At 35.6% G+C, this 17,584-nt stretch overlaps 1 protein-coding gene across 1 annotated transcript; it reads right to left on the reverse strand.

Annotated features, from left to right (window-relative positions):
• Positions 1-1,675: 1,675 nt before the first annotated feature.
• On the reverse strand, positions 1,676-14,877 carry LOC113727796 (protein SEMI-ROLLED LEAF 2-like). Its single transcript, XM_027252148.2, has 20 exons — positions 14,705-14,877; positions 13,508-13,646; positions 12,958-13,032; positions 12,585-12,700; positions 12,155-12,269; positions 11,383-11,511; positions 11,168-11,215; positions 8,418-8,608; positions 8,136-8,332; positions 7,143-7,426; positions 6,873-7,022; positions 6,005-6,388; positions 5,753-5,902; positions 5,402-5,480; positions 5,197-5,321; positions 4,515-4,706; positions 4,227-4,358; positions 3,851-3,991; positions 2,309-2,515; positions 1,676-2,095 (listed from the first exon to the last, which is right to left on the reverse strand). Exons 1-20 carry the CDS (start codon positions 14,836-14,838, stop codon positions 1,979-1,981), a joined length of 3,105 nt encoding a protein of 1,034 aa, XP_027107949.1. The 5' UTR covers positions 14,839-14,877; the 3' UTR covers positions 1,676-1,978.
• Positions 14,878-17,584: the final 2,707 nt, after the last annotated feature.

The raw sequence follows: 17,584 nt of genomic DNA on the forward strand, positions 1-17,584 counted from the left end.
TAATTGGAGAAGTATACGTGATTTGCAATTGTGAGAGTAAAAAACATTTTCTTGTGGAGTCGAACTAGAATTAGAACTCGAATATTTGTGGATAATTGGAGAAGTATACGTGATTTGCAATTGTGAGAGTAAAAAACATTTTATTTTCTTGTGGAGTCGAACTAGAATTGGAACTCGAATATTTATACAACTGAGTAAATCGAAATCAAGTAACAGTTATAATTCCTTCAATATTAGATCGAGTTCAAATCTAACGAGTTTGACAGTTTAACCCTATTCGTATGTTATACGAACAAAAATTGAACGCCAATTATTTTGGTGGGCTCCGGCAGTCGAAAGATAACAAGGAGGTCCACCAGAAGAACAATTAGGCCGAAACAAGGAAAGCTTACCCATATACTCCTGCACCTCTATAAGGCTTAAATCAGTACTACAGACAGAGACACAAGAGGAGAAGCTACAAGAGCACAGGGTTTCATGAAAATCTTATGTCATCTACACAAACATTGGCCGCAATTTCTGGATCCAACAGGGGCCTAAACTTGCCTGAATTGCTAATGAAACCAGATGCCCAAAAACCATGCTTTTCTTTCTTCTTGTTAGTGGGAATGGAAATTAGGTTGCAATTTTTGTCGTTAGCCTCTTGTTTGGATTGCAATTTTCCAAAAATTTTTTTTTTACATTTTTCATAATCACATTTCCTAATTATCTTTTTTAACGTCACATATATCAAATTGCAGTAATATTTTTTTTTACATGAATTCCAGAAAATAACAACCAAACGAAACAACTCGGCCCCTATTTCACTTCCGCATTTATACTTCGAGAAATTTTCATGTGATAAAGCCTTTGTTTTAGTCTTCTAGAGTTTAGTTTGCTTTCTCTCTTAACTTTATCTCTTTTTTTTTTTTTTTTGGGGTATGAAACAGAAAAGAGATTGGATGGTCAAAATTTAGGATTAATTTTTCCTACATTGACAGTGTATACACTATTAACATTGGATGAATGACAACTATGCAAATTACATAGTTGTCATGAATCCAACGATGATAGTATATACACTGCCAGTGTAGGAAAGATTTACTCCAAAATTTGTTACCTCAACGAATAATGGTCGTGACTGAGTCACCAACATTTTTCCAAGTTGCTTCCTGTTCCTTTCGCTTCACATATGGAGTTGTATTCCACTTTGAGTTTACAGCCATATTCAGGTTAAAACTGGTCTAGAACCACATTTTCTGTAATTCATTAGGGTCCATGAATATGATTTTCCGGAAAAAAAAAAATTTTGTAACTTGTACGTGGGACTTTTAAGTACCATGATGCATTTTATGGATCAAGATTGTCAGGTTACCCATGATTCTATTATGATTTCACACGTTATAGTTAAGAGATTATGCTTCATTTTATGGATCAACTTAGTTTTGTTAACGACTCAGTTTGGTTTCTTCTGTAGTGCCGTCTCAGGTTTCATGAACCCTGAACAACAGCTACGTATTACCATGCACAGGGACGAAACTGCTCTTGCCCTCTTTATGGCTGCTGGCATTTCAATTTTCGTTCATTTTTTTTTAAAGGTTGGGACAATATTAACTAACTGATAGAAAACCTTCCAAGAAAATCAGTTCTGCATATATATTTTCTCTCCATCAGAAAGCATTTCGCCCACGCAGACTGCAGATAAGAAACTCGGTCGCATTTTCACACACAAACACACAGGGTTTTGTCTTGTGCGCTTTACAAGCCCATAGGGGTTACATAATTTAGTCTGCACTGCAAACTGTTGGTGTCAATGCGAAAGCCAATGCTGCGAATGGCATAAAGCTAGGCAACTAGCGAACTAATTACACATCATCTCGAGGTGCAAACACTGCAAATGTTCTAGGCTTGACAAGGCTAACCTCATAAACATTACCTACGAATTTACAGTCACTCTAGCACAAAGTTAGACGATACATAAGCTGAACCAGGCCTCTCTCTAACCACGAGCCGCTCGGAGGAAGTTATCAAAAGGACTTGCAGGAGGCAACCTAAGAGCCAACCATGACTCCTTTGGCATCTCCAAACCAGAAACTGGCCCGTCTTCACTGCTTACCTGCAAATATAGAAGTTCCAAGGTCACAACAATTATCGCAATAGCTAATTGAGCTTAGAAATTCTTAGCTCAAGACTAGAAATTCAAGTATCAAAGCAAGAGCTCTTTGGTTTAATCTCCCGGGTAAAATGTTGGTCTGATCAACAGCATGCACATGAAGCTCCAGGAATCTCAATGTACAGTTTCTAGCTGACAATTAGTATATTCACTCACCTTCCTGATTGCTGACAAGCCATAATATCCAGGATTTGGTGGAAACGTGGTGTCTGTCTTCACAAAGTGACCATCATTAGTCAACCAGTTTGAAAGCTTCTTTCTAGCATCTGAACCAAGAGCTTCACACTGACTAGCCATGGTATGATAGGGAAGCGGAGAAGTTGAGACAGATGTTCCAGCAACCTGACCAGCAACCTCAAGTGCCTGAAGACACAGTGTCAGATTTGTAGACAAAGAAGAACATGGTAAAACACATAAACCTATGAAACCATAACTACAGCCTGTGTATCAGATAATGAGCATCATAGACAATTCTATTGTTCATGAAACATAAGACTAGGGAGCAATTCAAGGCTACAATAAGCCTGTAGTGGCACATGCCATACCCCCTACCATCCTCAGGTGTTGTGTGTGCGTGTGTTTTTGAAGAACCATGATGCAATTCATATAAAGTTCTGTATGATTTTTCAAGAAAGTTGGATGAACTGTTAGGCCAAGTCATTGATGATAGTTTCAGTCACAAGTTTAATTAACTTAGTGCACAAGTATCAGTAAAATAATAATGTTAATCTTTCTACGAATTGGTAGTTTGTTTCACCCCCCTTTAATGTTAACCCATGCCTTTGTAGACAAATAATATTAACCCCTTTTAATATTAACCCATGCCTTTTAATATTAACCCCTTTTAATAATAAAGTTCTGCATCCTTTTCTCCTTACTACACCCCATCTGTACCAGATATTGTAACTGACAAGTAATCCTAGAAAAACCACCATATCAGCCTTTAACGAGTACATATTCAGTTCAAAAGATCCATAGTTTTGTGAAACAAATCCTGACCCTAAAATACACTATCTATTTGTTTTTTTTGGTTCAAAATTGTACAAATCACAAAAATCTCAGTTTCTTTTTAATACAACATAACAATGAGAATTTGAGTAATCTAATTTCATACCATCAGCTCATGCTTTGAGTCCACAAAATGTAGGTATCAGGACAAGGACAGCCCTACACAGCCAGCTAAGGATTCTTGGTCTGACCCAACTATCAAACACAAGTCTGTGCAAACTCACACCTCATCTCATTCAGTTTCACACTATTGCAGCCAAAGCTCAAATGAGATTTAGCTAAATGTGAACTCATCCAAAAAGGCCAAGAAATCTATTGTTTGTTCATTCACTCGCTGTTTCTCATAAGAATCTAAAAAGAACTAGACAACTAATTGCCTCTAGACTTCAGAAACATCTTAAGCCTTTTGAGTCTGAACAAAGGCAATATCTAAAGGTTTGGAACTCTGCAGTCTTTCGGTTCAATTTTAGTTCATTTTTGTATTTCTTGTGTCTGTGCTCAGTATGCAGTAATTCATGTATCATTCAACATAAGCCTTGAGAAATTATAACCAACACAAACAATTTTGTATATTTCTTGGCCCTTATGCTGTCTATTAATATTATGTCGCAATTTAACTTTTGAAAGTGCGACCAAAGACCGAAGCATGTGCATGCGTCTGCATCATACACCCAGAGAGAGGAAGATTACTGATTCCAGAAGTTGCCCAATGCTGACAACATGTGACATGGAAGGGCATGGTGACATAGGCGTTTTGATGAAGCGCGAGATGTCAACAACTGAAGATTCACTGATGATGTCATCCTCACTAAGCACATTTGCAGGAAACTCCTGCAGCAAGAAGTATAATCAATGGCAGCTCCTGCTTCATTATTAGCAAAAACATTCACAAAGATGGTAATTATAGACAAAGGTCTCCATAAAAGTTCACTCCTAAAATAAGTTAGGTCAAAGATCTTATTCAGCCTTTTTTAACACACCGTTTCCAACTTGAGAAGGAAGAAGCAAAAGTTGTGCCTTCTTCCTGCTTCACTGGAAGCAACATAATAAACTTAAAGGAACTTACACCATCAAATGATGGAGATTCCTTGGAGAAGGGTACTCCATGCACATGATCAAAGTCAAGTGGGCCAAACATCAGCACATCATCTGGTGTGAATGCTTCTGACAGCTGATTAATCAGATCCTCTTCCTCAAGCTAATGAACAAACAGTCAATAACAATGTAAGTCAAGCATTTCCTACCTGCCTGCATTCATTTCATGCAAAAGCATAGAAAGCCTGGCCTTGAAGCATGAAACAATAGTATTTTGAGATAGAGAACGAAAGTCCAAACTTTTTCAACAAGCTCATACCCCAGTAATGGTAGATAAACTTGCAACCAAAAGATCTAATATAGCTTTCTCAGATTGTTTAATCTTGCCATGTAATTGAGAGAGTAAAGCTGCAGCTTCCTGGTTGTCACCAGGAGAACCATATTCTCTAACATCTGCTTGTGGTCTAACATATACTTGGATATCATCATTAATGCCAACATATGGATCAACCTGACCAAAAAACAATATGTAAGCCCATCAGAAAGAACACTACAAAAGTCCCATACCATACAAAGAACTACCCAGACTGGAAAGTTAAGCAAACATCAATGCATGGTAAGATATAGAGAGGTAGACAAAGCTAGTTCTGGAGAAATGTAACACTTAAAGACTAGTTAATTGACCATTTAGTGTTGACAACAGAAACAGTTGAAATTCAGAAAATGTGTCAAAGTGTCCACATTGCCAAATCAAGAGGCAATTTCAGATCTACAATGAAGAGTATAGTGCCCAAAACCACTCGTATATTGTACTTATACCACCTCACATTCCTTAGCAAATGCTATAGCATCATCTAATCGTGAAATAAAAGAACGTATATGAGTCTAGTATCATTCAAATTACGTAACCATGACAAGTTATAACAACCATAAATCAGTAATTTTATCGCAAGTTGTGATATCAACATAATCAAGTAGGGATACGGCTTATAAGCACTCACATCAAAATCGACTGAAGTCTTGATAAGATTAATCAAATCAGCAATATGATATATCTTAGCTGTAAACATGAGCATTGCAGTCGATAACACAATAAGCGATCTCCGGTATGCAGGAGAAAAGGTCCCTGTGAAGGGTAAAGAAGTTGTTAATGATACAATACCCTACTAGACAAGTACACTTTATTCAAAAAGATATTTTACATACCATTGTTAGAGTCCAAGGACATCTTCAAAAGTGAAAGAGGGAAGTGAAAGAAGCGTATGATCAAGTTGCCACGGGGGCTCTGCAACAACAAAAGATCATTAGACCTCATGCAATTGAAGGGGCATACACACACACACACACATTACACGTGGCACAAATACATAACTGGAAGTTGCACATTTTAGTAAGCATACAAATCATTATCTATTTACCTCAACCCACCCCGTCGGCCTACAAAAGAAAAGGTCAGGTATGATGGATGCCAAGACTCAAAGTTTGATACACAAATCTAATAGGAAAATGAAACACTGCAAGTATATTTAAAACATGATAAATGATCTGAATCCTCACCTTCAAGCGTGAAGTAATTAGTGTTAAGAAGAAAGAATGAGCTATAGCTTCAATATTTGCTGGTAGATTATCAGAAAGATTGGCTTGTATCCACAAGGCAGTTAGCACCTGGGTAATTTGGTCCTTATTAAACTTCATAACAGATGGTTCCTGCATGCACGAACATGCCGATCACGCATGTCAAAGATAAATAGCAAAGACAAGTTTCCAAAAAATGCACAAGGAATCAAGTTGGGAAGAGAAATTTCTTACAGCCTCAATCAAGCTCGCTGATCCAGGAGTCTTGTCAATAATATAACTTATTTTGTTAAAATTGGGAGAGTTTCTGCGAGCCCACCCCTGATGAAGTTCTTCTTCAACATCTCTTTCCTTGGAATCATCTTGAATGCTATATCCATTTTTTAGCTTAGTTCCATCTTTTCCCCTCCTGAGCTTCTCAAGTAAAGCTGCAACTGAGTCAAATGTAGAGGAACTATTCGAATGCCATCTTTTTGTGTAAACAGAAACATCCTTTCTTGTTAGGTTAGAACTCGGAATGAGAAGAATTGAGAGTACGTGGTGGCCTCCAACACGTACTTTAACATCAGGATGCAACATCACCTTCAAAAGTTGAACTAGAAGCATATCTGGGAATCCCTGCAAAGTATTTAAACTGTAATGTGGCCTTCCCTCAAAGAAAATCCTAAAATAACTCTTAATTTGAATGTTCAAGTTGTTAAACTCAGCTTTCTGCAGGGTTTCTGAGATAACATCTTCCATTAATACTATATAACATCTATAAGTTAATATGAGGATGCAGAATCAAGGAAAGTAGAATAAGAATTGATGGTTTAGCAAGCAAAGATGACAGATGAGACGGAATCACACTAGATTAGATATTGAACCTCATGCTGAGATATAAGTCAGTGCAGATTTGTTTTCAATGCTTTTAGTAGGATATCATGCATCTATGTGATTAAGAGCTGGTTCAAACAGTAGAATGAAAGGCTAACCTGGAACTAAAATAATATTAAACTGGAAAACAGCTGACAAGTCTTCCACCCACCCTTCTTTACCCCGAAAATGGTATGCATGCAAAACATTACTACAAAGATTGCATTACCCAATTAAAGCACCAAACCTGCTGCACATGGGAAGAGACTGCTGCTAATGAGATCATGTGAGCTAGAATGACTAATGATCCAATGGTGGCCCTGGCAATAACTTTAACAGTTGAAAGTGTCTCCATTGACATGGCCATAATATCATATAGTGGTCGGCCATCACTAATCTACAAGAACAAAAAATAGATTTCAGGCAGGAATAACGTTTTTACCTACAAGTGAACTACAATTTCACTAATCGCAGATCTATAAAAGCAAGGATGTCTGCTGAAGGTGTTGGTGCTTACCCCTTTAGCAGTTTCCAGCAAGAGATCTTCAATGGAAGTTTGAAGTGTGAGATTCATATCCACTTCCTTCTCCCCATCTGATTCAAATGTTGCCTGTAGGCATTTGCGCAAGTGCCTGCAAATGTCACTAACAAATCCAACATCTAAAAGCACAGTTCCACTTCTAATCTGTTGAGCCAAAGCAGTAGCTGTTTGGACCACAAAAGATTTAATTTGGGGATCATGCACAATATTCTTGTGGTCAAGATGGCGAACCACACTAGCTAAAATCACAACCTGATTCCCTGAAACCGATAAAAAGAAAAGTTTAGGTTGATCAAAGTTCAAATACAGAGATGAAAAAGAAATGAGATGAAAACATTAAACAACACATATTTTCCTTCATGAAGCAAGTTAAATAAGTTCAATTATCTAAACCAAAACTTTTTAACTAACTAACAAGAAAAAGTAAAGGTTGGAATAGGTTAAACTTATTCTGTTCTGAGTTTGTTCTTTTCCTTGAAAACAAGTACGCACACTGCTACTTTCAATTACATTCCAATCCTTGAATGGTTTACGTAATATTCCTAGCAAATATATCTTCTAATTCACCTATTTATGTAGAATAAGGAACCATCTAGATGACTACCACTAGTTGTACAATTTAAACCAATACCACAAGCAGCCACATGAACAGAACGACAAAAATTCTGAAGCAATAGGACCGAACGAAATAAAATCATCACAGAGGAAAAATAATGATTCATGCACTAACAGCACAACAATGAAAAGATGCCTGGTTGGAAATTGCTCAGACTTGACCAGAGCAAGATAAGACAAACTATGTTCATTTTTTCACAAAGTAATGTCATAGGACATCAATAGAATCTGATGATAAGCAGGAGAGGAAAAGAAAAAGACAGAAATTCCTCAGTGCAATGTATTAGAAGACCTAAAGAGACAAATAGCTTGAGCAAAAACCAACCACATCAATCCAGTAGAAGGGTGGCTCACCTGAACTTTCCATAAAGTAGCACATATCAGACAGAACTACCAACGCCAACCCATGGGGTGGAACCCAGTGTCTTCCACTGTCAAAGTAGACAAACATTGGATCTAATACACGGCGAATTGTCGTACTTTCCTTCGCCAGCTCCATCATCCTCTGTACACATATCTGAGCCCAAATATTTGGTTTCTCAACCTCTTCTCTGCAATCCACAAAATCCATAGAGTTCCACCCATTATTTTCAACAAACTGACCTCGCTAATTGAATTCTCCTACAACAAACTGACCTGACTAATTGAGAAGGATCTTTCCAGTCTGGTCGAGGTCTGATGTTGATACTACTAGGGCTAAATTCACCAACACCCCTTCCTTCACATCTAATTACTTCATCAACCCAATTATGATGTGCTTCACCTCCATCTTCATCATTTTCATTGTGTCTATCGGGGTCATAATTTACTAGTGTAGCATGAACAATCTGAAAAAGCAATACAGAAGCTTCAGTACTAATATGTACTTCTTAAGATAAGCTTCTAATAAACGGTGAAACAATGGAAAATTCCTATATCAAGGCATTTAGATAATTGACGAGACTGAATTCAACAAGCATATCAACGGGCCCTTTTTTCTTTTGCAGGACTTATATTCCATGTTATTTTAATAAATAGCTACCCCAAACAGGAGATATCCCTTATCTCCTGTAGGTAAAGATGGCTAACACAGGTTCTTTTTAGCCATTGACATGCAATCTTAACTTGCTCATGTGACAAATTCTCTCCCTTATCGTCCTAAAAAAGGACCACTATCCCATGGTTCCAATTCAAATCTTCATGAATTGATCCTCATGAGAGATTTCTCATAGTGAACTAAACAAATGAGAGCAGATAAGCACTTCAGATACATATTGATCAAAGTGAAAATTAACACCAGCAACACCAAAAAGGCAAGTTGATGGCATATGCAACAACTTAAACAGTAAATTTTCAGATAAGACTTGAGAGAATTGGAGTGACTGATCAGATGCAAGGTCTTCTCATTGAATCAATAGCAAACAGATGCAGAGAAATAGAATTCCTGCTAAAAAAGTCTCTAAATTGCTATCAATTCATCAGTTGTAAACATATCAGCATTAGATTACCAAATGTTTCAACCACCTCCCACAGCAAAAGAAAGAAAGCGAAAGAAAAATTGAAGCTTACATGTGTTTATTCCCAAGAAAATTACCCCCTCTCAAACGAATATTTGCATAAGAGGCAAACCTTCACTTGCCATAAGAGGCACAGTGCTGACAATTAGAACATACAGATTTGTAATAGTTTGACAATGTACTGAACCAGTTAAGAATGAAACAATCTCTAGCCATTTGACTGTTAACATTAACCATTTATTTTGTAATGGAAGTCATCCACTGTCACTTCTAATGCATTTTCATTTCCCAGTTATTTTTGCATCTTTCAACCATAGAAAGCTCAAGAAGTAATTAAGCAACTACGGGCTTGTTTGGAAGCTCAGTTTTTTCACAAGTTTGTATGCTACTAGTTTTTTAACAACTTTTGCTACAGGAATCCCAAAAACTTATTAAAGTTTTTAACCTACACACTTTAAAATACCAAAAATTTACAAAAAAAAAAAAAAAAAAAACACAACCCTTATCTTTTTCTTTTTCTTCCTCCCCCATCCCAACCCACCACCACTTCCGTCGCCAACCACCACCTCTGGCGTCGGGGTCTTTTTTTTTTTTTGCCTTTCTCCCTCTCCCCCTCATCCTCCCCGCCATCCTTCCCCTTTACCATGGAATATGCAGAACGCCTTTCCCCCACTCCTCCCCCACCACCCATTTGCACCAGATTGCGGGGAGGGGGAGGGGGGGAGATGGGAAGGCTAAAAATTGCAAAAAAAAAAAGTTTCTGTTGGGCATTGACTGCGCCTTGACTGCCAGGTGAGGGAAGAGGGAGGGGGAAGGGCAAAGGGGAGAAGAGGGGGAAAGGGAGGAGAGGGGTGGCGGGTAGGAGATGGGGGAGAGAAAATGCGGAAAAAAAAATTTTCTGCTGGGCATTGATTGCGTCTTGATTGCTGGGCATTGACTGTCGGGCGAGGGAAGAGGGAGGGGGAAGGGCAGAGGGGAGGAGAGGGTGGCGGGTAGGAGATGGGGAGAGAAAATGCACAAAAAAAAAAAAAAAATCTGCTGCAGATTGCGGGGCTGAGGGAGAAGGCGGGGGAAGGGGGTGGTCGGGCTGAGGGGTGGCGAGGCAGAGGGGAAAGGCGGGGCAGAGGGGGAAGGGGGAGGCGGGTGGTGGGGCTGAGGGAGAAGGCGGGGGGAGGGGGTGGCCGGGCTGAGGGGGAAGGGGGAGGGGGTGGCAGGGTTGAGGGAGAAGGCGGGGCAGATGGGGTGGCGGGGGGAGAGGAGGAGAAGGGGAAAGGGAGGAGAGGGGTGGCGGGAGGTGGAGGAGGTAACGGGGAAGAAGAAGAAGAAAGAAAAGAAAAAGGAAAGAAAGAAAAAGAAAAAGAAAAAGAAAGAGAAAGAGAAAAGGAAAAAAAAAAGAAAAGGAAAAAAAATTTCACCTTACAAAACTTCTACAAAATTTTTCTACTTACAAAAACTTCTACAAAATTTTTTCAAAAACTTCTACAGTGCACTACAGTAATGTTTTAGACAAACTCCCAAAAAACTCAAGTTCCAAACAGGCCCTACATTTTTATAGCACGATAACTCTCCATGATGACATCAAGAATTTGAAAAAATGCAACCTCCTCCCCATTTAAAAGTCAGAATTGGCAATTGCGAGTCTTAAAGGTTACATACAAGCCATTATGTCTAGATAAGGCAGCCCAGGATCTATGCACAACATAATTCTGTATCATTCAAAATTTCCTCCTTAGGAGGGGGGGTATTCATTTGCAAGAAGTTACTCCCCAAATATGTCTCTTTCTTTCATACATCAAAAAGCAGGAAAGAAAAAATTAACAAAGTCATGGGGGAGAAATAGATACTGCACTATCAAAATAGATGCAAATAACAAGCCAAAAGAAGACCAACCTTATCAAAAGCAGCAAAAATATGAGAAAACTCCCCCATGAACCATACCTGCAAAGGAGAAGCAAACCAGTTAAAGTATATATCTTCAAGAAAGGCAGAAACCAAGTGATTACGAAGTTCATTAGTAGATTTGAGAGTGAATTGCAAAGAAACAGAAAGAAATATCCAGAAAATTTTGAATTAAATGCACAATAAAAATAAAAAAGTCCAATCACCATGGCAGAGAGAGACTGCAAACTTGACGCTCTCAAGCGGTGTTTTTGAGGTTCTTCTCCAGTCTCATGAGCAATGATAGAAACTTTGTGAACCAAACTTTCCAAATTGTATGAATAAGTTCCATCAACCTGTTCAGGCATTGTGAGGATATGGACGATAGCGTAAATGGCACCACCAAAAATAAATGATAAAATAGTTGGCAGATAAACTGCATCTAAATGCAGGCCATGGTAATTTTTGCAAATCAAATTAATATCTGCTAATGAAACCATGTGATGTACTGGGTGGAGCATTTAAAGCATTTAAATTTGATCGAGATGGAGCAAGAAAAATTGTCATCACAGTAAAGCTGTATGAAACAACTCTCAATATAAATGTTGGAATAAAGCTATTGCCCAACTATAAACAACAATTACATATGATTTGCAATTGTTTTGGAAAAACAAATCTAGCAACATAGATTGACCGAGGACTTCTTGATAAGCTAGCAAGGATCCAATGGCACGAGAATAGTTTTGTCTAACAAGTCAAAATATTTTGCCCCCCCTCCATCACACGTGGATTTGTTTGGATAGGGTATTATTTGAAATATTATTTGGAATAATTACTGTAGCACTTTTTGTGATGTGATGTATGTGAGATAAAAAGGTAATTGAAAATATAAAAAGGTGAGTTGAGAAATGTATTTATGATGCAAGTGAAATATTATTTGACATATTTGTGCTATCCAAACACACAGTATTTGCAATATAGCTCAAGCACAAAATTCACCTGACTGTAAATAAACTGAGTTAGCATCTGGCATCCAATTATCCTGACAGCATCTTGCTTCGACTCATCAAGTAGTTCAACCACTAGGCTCAATAGGTTGATAGCAAAATATGCCCTGAAAGTTAAAAAATGTTAAAGTTTTTTTCTCCCTTTTTGACTGCAAATCTTCTGGAACTTCACTTCTAAGAGAAGACAAGAATCTTTAAGGCAGAGACAAAAATGTATAAGAGCTTAGCCATTCTTAAATTCCAAGTTAGCACTTTAAAGCCAAAAAAAAAAAAGAGCTAAAGGTCCCAGACCTGGTCCCTTAAAATAATGGCAGCAAACACTAAAAGAGATTTATTTCATGCCAAGGTATGTTCATAAAATCGCTAACATGCAGAGGAACAAGAGATAAAATATGCAAAGAACTATCAGTATAGCAACTCACATTTGGTCCTTACAAATGCTGAGCAACTTATTATAAGCCTCAACAACGATCTCAACAAATTTGATATTCTGGCTTCTTAGTTCTTTGTAGCACCTATCTTCAAGATACTTGGTTATCTGATGGAAATTAGAATGTCAATAACAAGTTAGAAAAACTGAATATGTTTATATGGCAAAATCCATCTTTCTTCTATAGTTTTTTGTAGAATCTGTCTTATTACAGAGTCCATGATATATTTTAGATGCTAATTATCTTCATCAGTTTTACAGTAGTATTTCTTAATTACAGTCAGCATATCTATTGGAAACAGGAAACTTTCATCACTTCCAGAATCCATCCATATACACGTATAGCATATAGGAAAATTAAGTACCTTAGGGATTCTGAAAGGGTTTTTTGCCGCATATTCACATAATTTAACAACTTTCCTCTCGTTGGAAGGGCTATCCTGCACAAAGAAGTGTAAACATCAGTAATTCTTGGCTATTATCTATCCCAGCTGGCTTGTACAACATGTGAATGTTAAAAGGAGAATGGCAAAAGGGAACTTGCCCTCTCCTTGAGTAATACCAAATGTTCAATTCAGTTAGTTACCAACTCAGCAGAAATCAAAGTACGCCATTAACTTAAGTATGTAAAATTAAAACACATTCTCAGTTGACAACATATTTCAACTTTTCTGCAGGAAAAAGTTCACAAGCGCTCCAAGCCTCCAATCATCTATCTACCACACCGGCCAAAAAAAAAAAACTCCTAAAAATTGAGTTGCAACTTATAAACCATGAACATAATGGACGAGCAATAATTGATAATATTTGCTATTCAAGTTTCCACATGTAGAGTACAAAAAGTAGCTTTTTCCATCATATCATAGTGCTCAGAACAGAAATCCAAACCAAATTCTAGCAAAATATAAAACTTACAGGGGACTTGGGAAAGATGTCAGCTAGCAGTTTCTTGTATCGCTTAACAGGTTGTCTTGATCTTGACCTCAAAGCAGGACAGCATACACACATATTCCCACATGCTGGGAAAACCTTTCGGGAAATGAACCCCATTTTCCTAAAATAAACATTAAACCACCAGATCAGCCTAAGTGTTCGAGTATACAGCTTGAAGTTTGCATCAGATGTGCATGATTTAACAAAATATATAAATAAATAAATAACAGAACTACAAGAAGCTCAACTAAACAACAATGCAGCTTAGGGGCAAAATTAACCAAACAAGAATAAATTAAGAGAAGAACAGCGAAAAGACTTACAACGACCAAATGTGACAGAGCAGAGGAAGAGAAGAACCAAAAAAAAAGTGAACTTTTGCACACGAGAATGAGAAATTTGACAAAAACGGAAATTAATTAGTAGCAGCACCATTTTCCGGCTACAATACGAAAGAAAAAGCCAATGGCAAGTTAAAATAAGGGAATAACCAACGCATTCGTGCACCAGCGTAGAAAAGTAAACCAGAAAAATTGCCCAAGGATAAGAAAAATCCACCACATCAAAGTAGCACTAGACCTCAACCGAAAAAAAAAGTGAGCAAAACAACAAACTCAATGAGCTACAAAAAGAGGAAGTGAAAGAAGTTGAACAAAACCCATAATGTAGCTTTGCAGAAAAACAATCAAACAATAATACAGCGAGGAAAGATGGGGAGAAAATACACTGGCAAAATATGAAAATAATAGAGGAATGAATAGACCAAAAAGGTAACTTTCAACTTTAGAGAGACCCAAAAAACAACATGACACACAAGAAACTTAAACAGGACTAAGATTTTCCAGCTTAAATGGGAAATAATTAAAGCCCATTGTAGGTAAGAACAAAGGGGTGATCATACAAGAAGTCGAGAGACAAACATGCACCAGTTTGTACCAAAGAAATTACATAAATAAAAGAAAAACCCAGAAAAAATTACACAAAAATGAGAAAAACCCACATCACAAATTAGTACTAGACGTCCAAAAGGAGCAACCCAAAAAACCAAAAAAAAAAGGAAAAGAAAGAGCAAAATCAATGAGCCCAGAAAAAAAAGAAACATAAGGAATTTTTTGTTAGACTGAAACAGAACACCAAAATGGAGGAAAAATGTCAGCCCAAGAAAGGATAATAACACACCTTGCTTGTGAAACCAGATATGGGGAGTAAAAACTCCCACAGAAACTGCTATAATTTGCAGAAAGTTTTGAACTTTGAACAAGAACGGTGAGTAGCAAGCACGGGAGAGAACAGTAGTGTATACAAAAGTACATAAAGCAGAAAAGCAAAAAAAAACTTACAAAACGAGGAGGGGGAGAGAGTGAAAGAAGGCGCGTGAATTTTGAGGAATTATTAAGGGATAATTTCAGAAACCTCCCTGAGGTTTCTATAATTCCAATTAGTTTCTTTAAGATTTTAAAATTTACACTTACCAAGTCATCCATCTAAAACGGCAGTATTAATTTTAATATTTTAATAAAACTTCCTTACTGAATATGCATATACGAAAAATGGGATTTATAATTATTTTTTCTTTTCTTTCTCTTTTTTTATTCCTTATTTTTATATTTTTTTATTAAAATTATAGAAACATAAACACTGATCCTAAATATTAAAATTAATGACCTTTTTAAAGAACTTTTAATGACACTAACTCAAAAAAAGACTCAAAACTACTATCAAACTGTGACAGTTTTACCAATCAAAAAATTCACTAACTTTAAAATCATTATGATGATAGTTTCTTCCCTAATTTAGAAAAAATATGTATTTTCAATAAAGTATTATTAAAAGTAATTTATCATAATTTGATAGACAATTGCTTACCAAATAATAAAATTTTGGTATTGAAAACTTGATAACTTTCCTTACCCTTGTACTAAATATCTTATTGCTTTATAAAGTAATTAAACTTTATACAGTGAGGGTGTTTAGAGGTATTCGTTTAAATTTTTTTACCAAATCTAAGGTTCAGTTTTTAAAAGCATCAAACTATGAGAGGGAAGTGTAATTTTTGAAAATTAAAAGGAGCTTATTTAAATTATCAGATACCTTAGGGGTAGTTTATAAAATTATCCCAATTATTAATAAGGGATAATTGCATAAATCTTCCCTGAGGTTTCAGACATTTGCATTGACCTCCCTTGTGGTTTGAAAAATTATACTAACCTCCCCTGAGATTACTAATCCTTTGTAAATTTAGTCCAAACAATTAAAATATTATTTTATGGAGTGAAATTAGAATTTTGTATCAGATTTGCCCTTTGTGCTACATATCCAATGAACGACAAAGTACTATAAATCAATTAATAATTAATAAATTTTAAAGAGTATAATTTATGGGCAAACACGCATTACTTATTTAAAGTATCGGTTTTTTATGGGTATTTTACTTTCAAATATTTAATTTATGATAAATATATCAATATTTGTAAGTAAAATTCAAAAATTGTTATAGTAATATTCTTGCAAAAAGAAAAAATCGATAAGTTATTTATTTAATATAAATTAAATATTTTTTTTTAAAAAATAAATGGCCCATAAAATATTGATTTTTTTATAACTTTCATCCATTACACGAATAAAGTATTCCCTATTTATGTGCATTTTATTTTGAATCATTTAATTTATGTTAGATACATAAATGTTTGTAACTAAAATTGAAAAAGTATTATATTAATATTTTTACGGAAGAGAGACTGGTAGGTTTTGTATTTAATAAAAATTAAATATTTGAAAGTAAATACAAATCTGTATTTGAGCGTAAATATTTGTATTAAATTAAATGTTTGAAAGTAAAATACCTTTAAAGAATCGGTACTTTAAATAGTTACCAACTCTTTATAGACAAACATGCATTATTCATTTAAAGTACCGATTTTTTATGGATATTTCACTTTCAAACATTTTATTTTATAATAAATATATCAATGTTTGTAAGTAAAATTCAAAAAGTGTTACAGTAATATTCTTACAAAAAGGAAATCGATAAGTTATTTATATAATATAAATTAAATATTTTTTAAAAATAAATGGCCCATAAAGTATTAATTCTTTATGACTTTCATCCATTACATGAGTAAAGTATTGGCTCTTTATGGATATTTTATTTTGAATCATTTAATTTATGTTAAATACATAAATGTTTGTAACTAAAATTGAAAAGTGTTATATTAATATTTTTACGGAAGAGAGATTGGTAGTTTTTGTATTTAACAAAAATTAAATATTTGAAAGTAAATACAAATATGTATTTGAGCGTAAATATTTGTATTAAATTAAATGTTTGAAAATAAAATACCCATAAAGAGCCGATACTTTAAATAGGTATTGCGTAGTTGCCTATAAACTATATTCCTTCAAGTTTATTAATTGCTAATTAATTTGTAGTATTTTGTCATTACTTGGACAAGTAGTACAAAGGACAAATTTGATAAAAAAAATTCTAATTCCATTATCTAAAATAATATTTTAATCGTTTGGACTGAATTTGCAAAGGATTAGTAACTTCAGGGGAGGTCAATGTAATTTTTCAAACTACAAGGGGATCAGTGCAAATGTCAGAAACCTCAGTGGAGGTTTCTGCAATTATCCCAATTATTAATAAAGGAGAATTTGGATTGGAATGGCGGGAGGGAGGACAGACAGCACGTGATTGTCAGACAGTGTTGCAGTGTGAAGTCGTCCAAGTTTTAGAAAGTGCGTTCCTTTAGTCTTTGGATGTGTCAGAACTTGGAAGACTAAACAACACCAATAATTTAATATTTCACTTTTTGGTTTTCTTAATCTAATTTTATTTTATTTTTTATCTGAATTTAATTTTATCTCGTTTTCATTTTCATGTTTCAGTATGCTTTTTTTCTAATTTTGGTTTATACTTTCTTTTCTTTGGGAAGAAGTTATGAATTTAATGACAATTTGATTAGAGTTCTTTGATCACACTATATTACCACACCTCTATTGTTTAGTGTTAGTGTAGTGGTGTCAATCTAGCTTTTTAAGTCTGGTTTCAGCAAATTC

Source organism: Coffea arabica, chromosome 2c (assembly GCF_036785885.1).
Source record: "Coffea arabica cultivar ET-39 chromosome 2c, Coffea Arabica ET-39 HiFi, whole genome shotgun sequence".
NCBI classification, from domain to species: domain Eukaryota; kingdom Viridiplantae; phylum Streptophyta; class Magnoliopsida; order Gentianales; family Rubiaceae; genus Coffea; species Coffea arabica.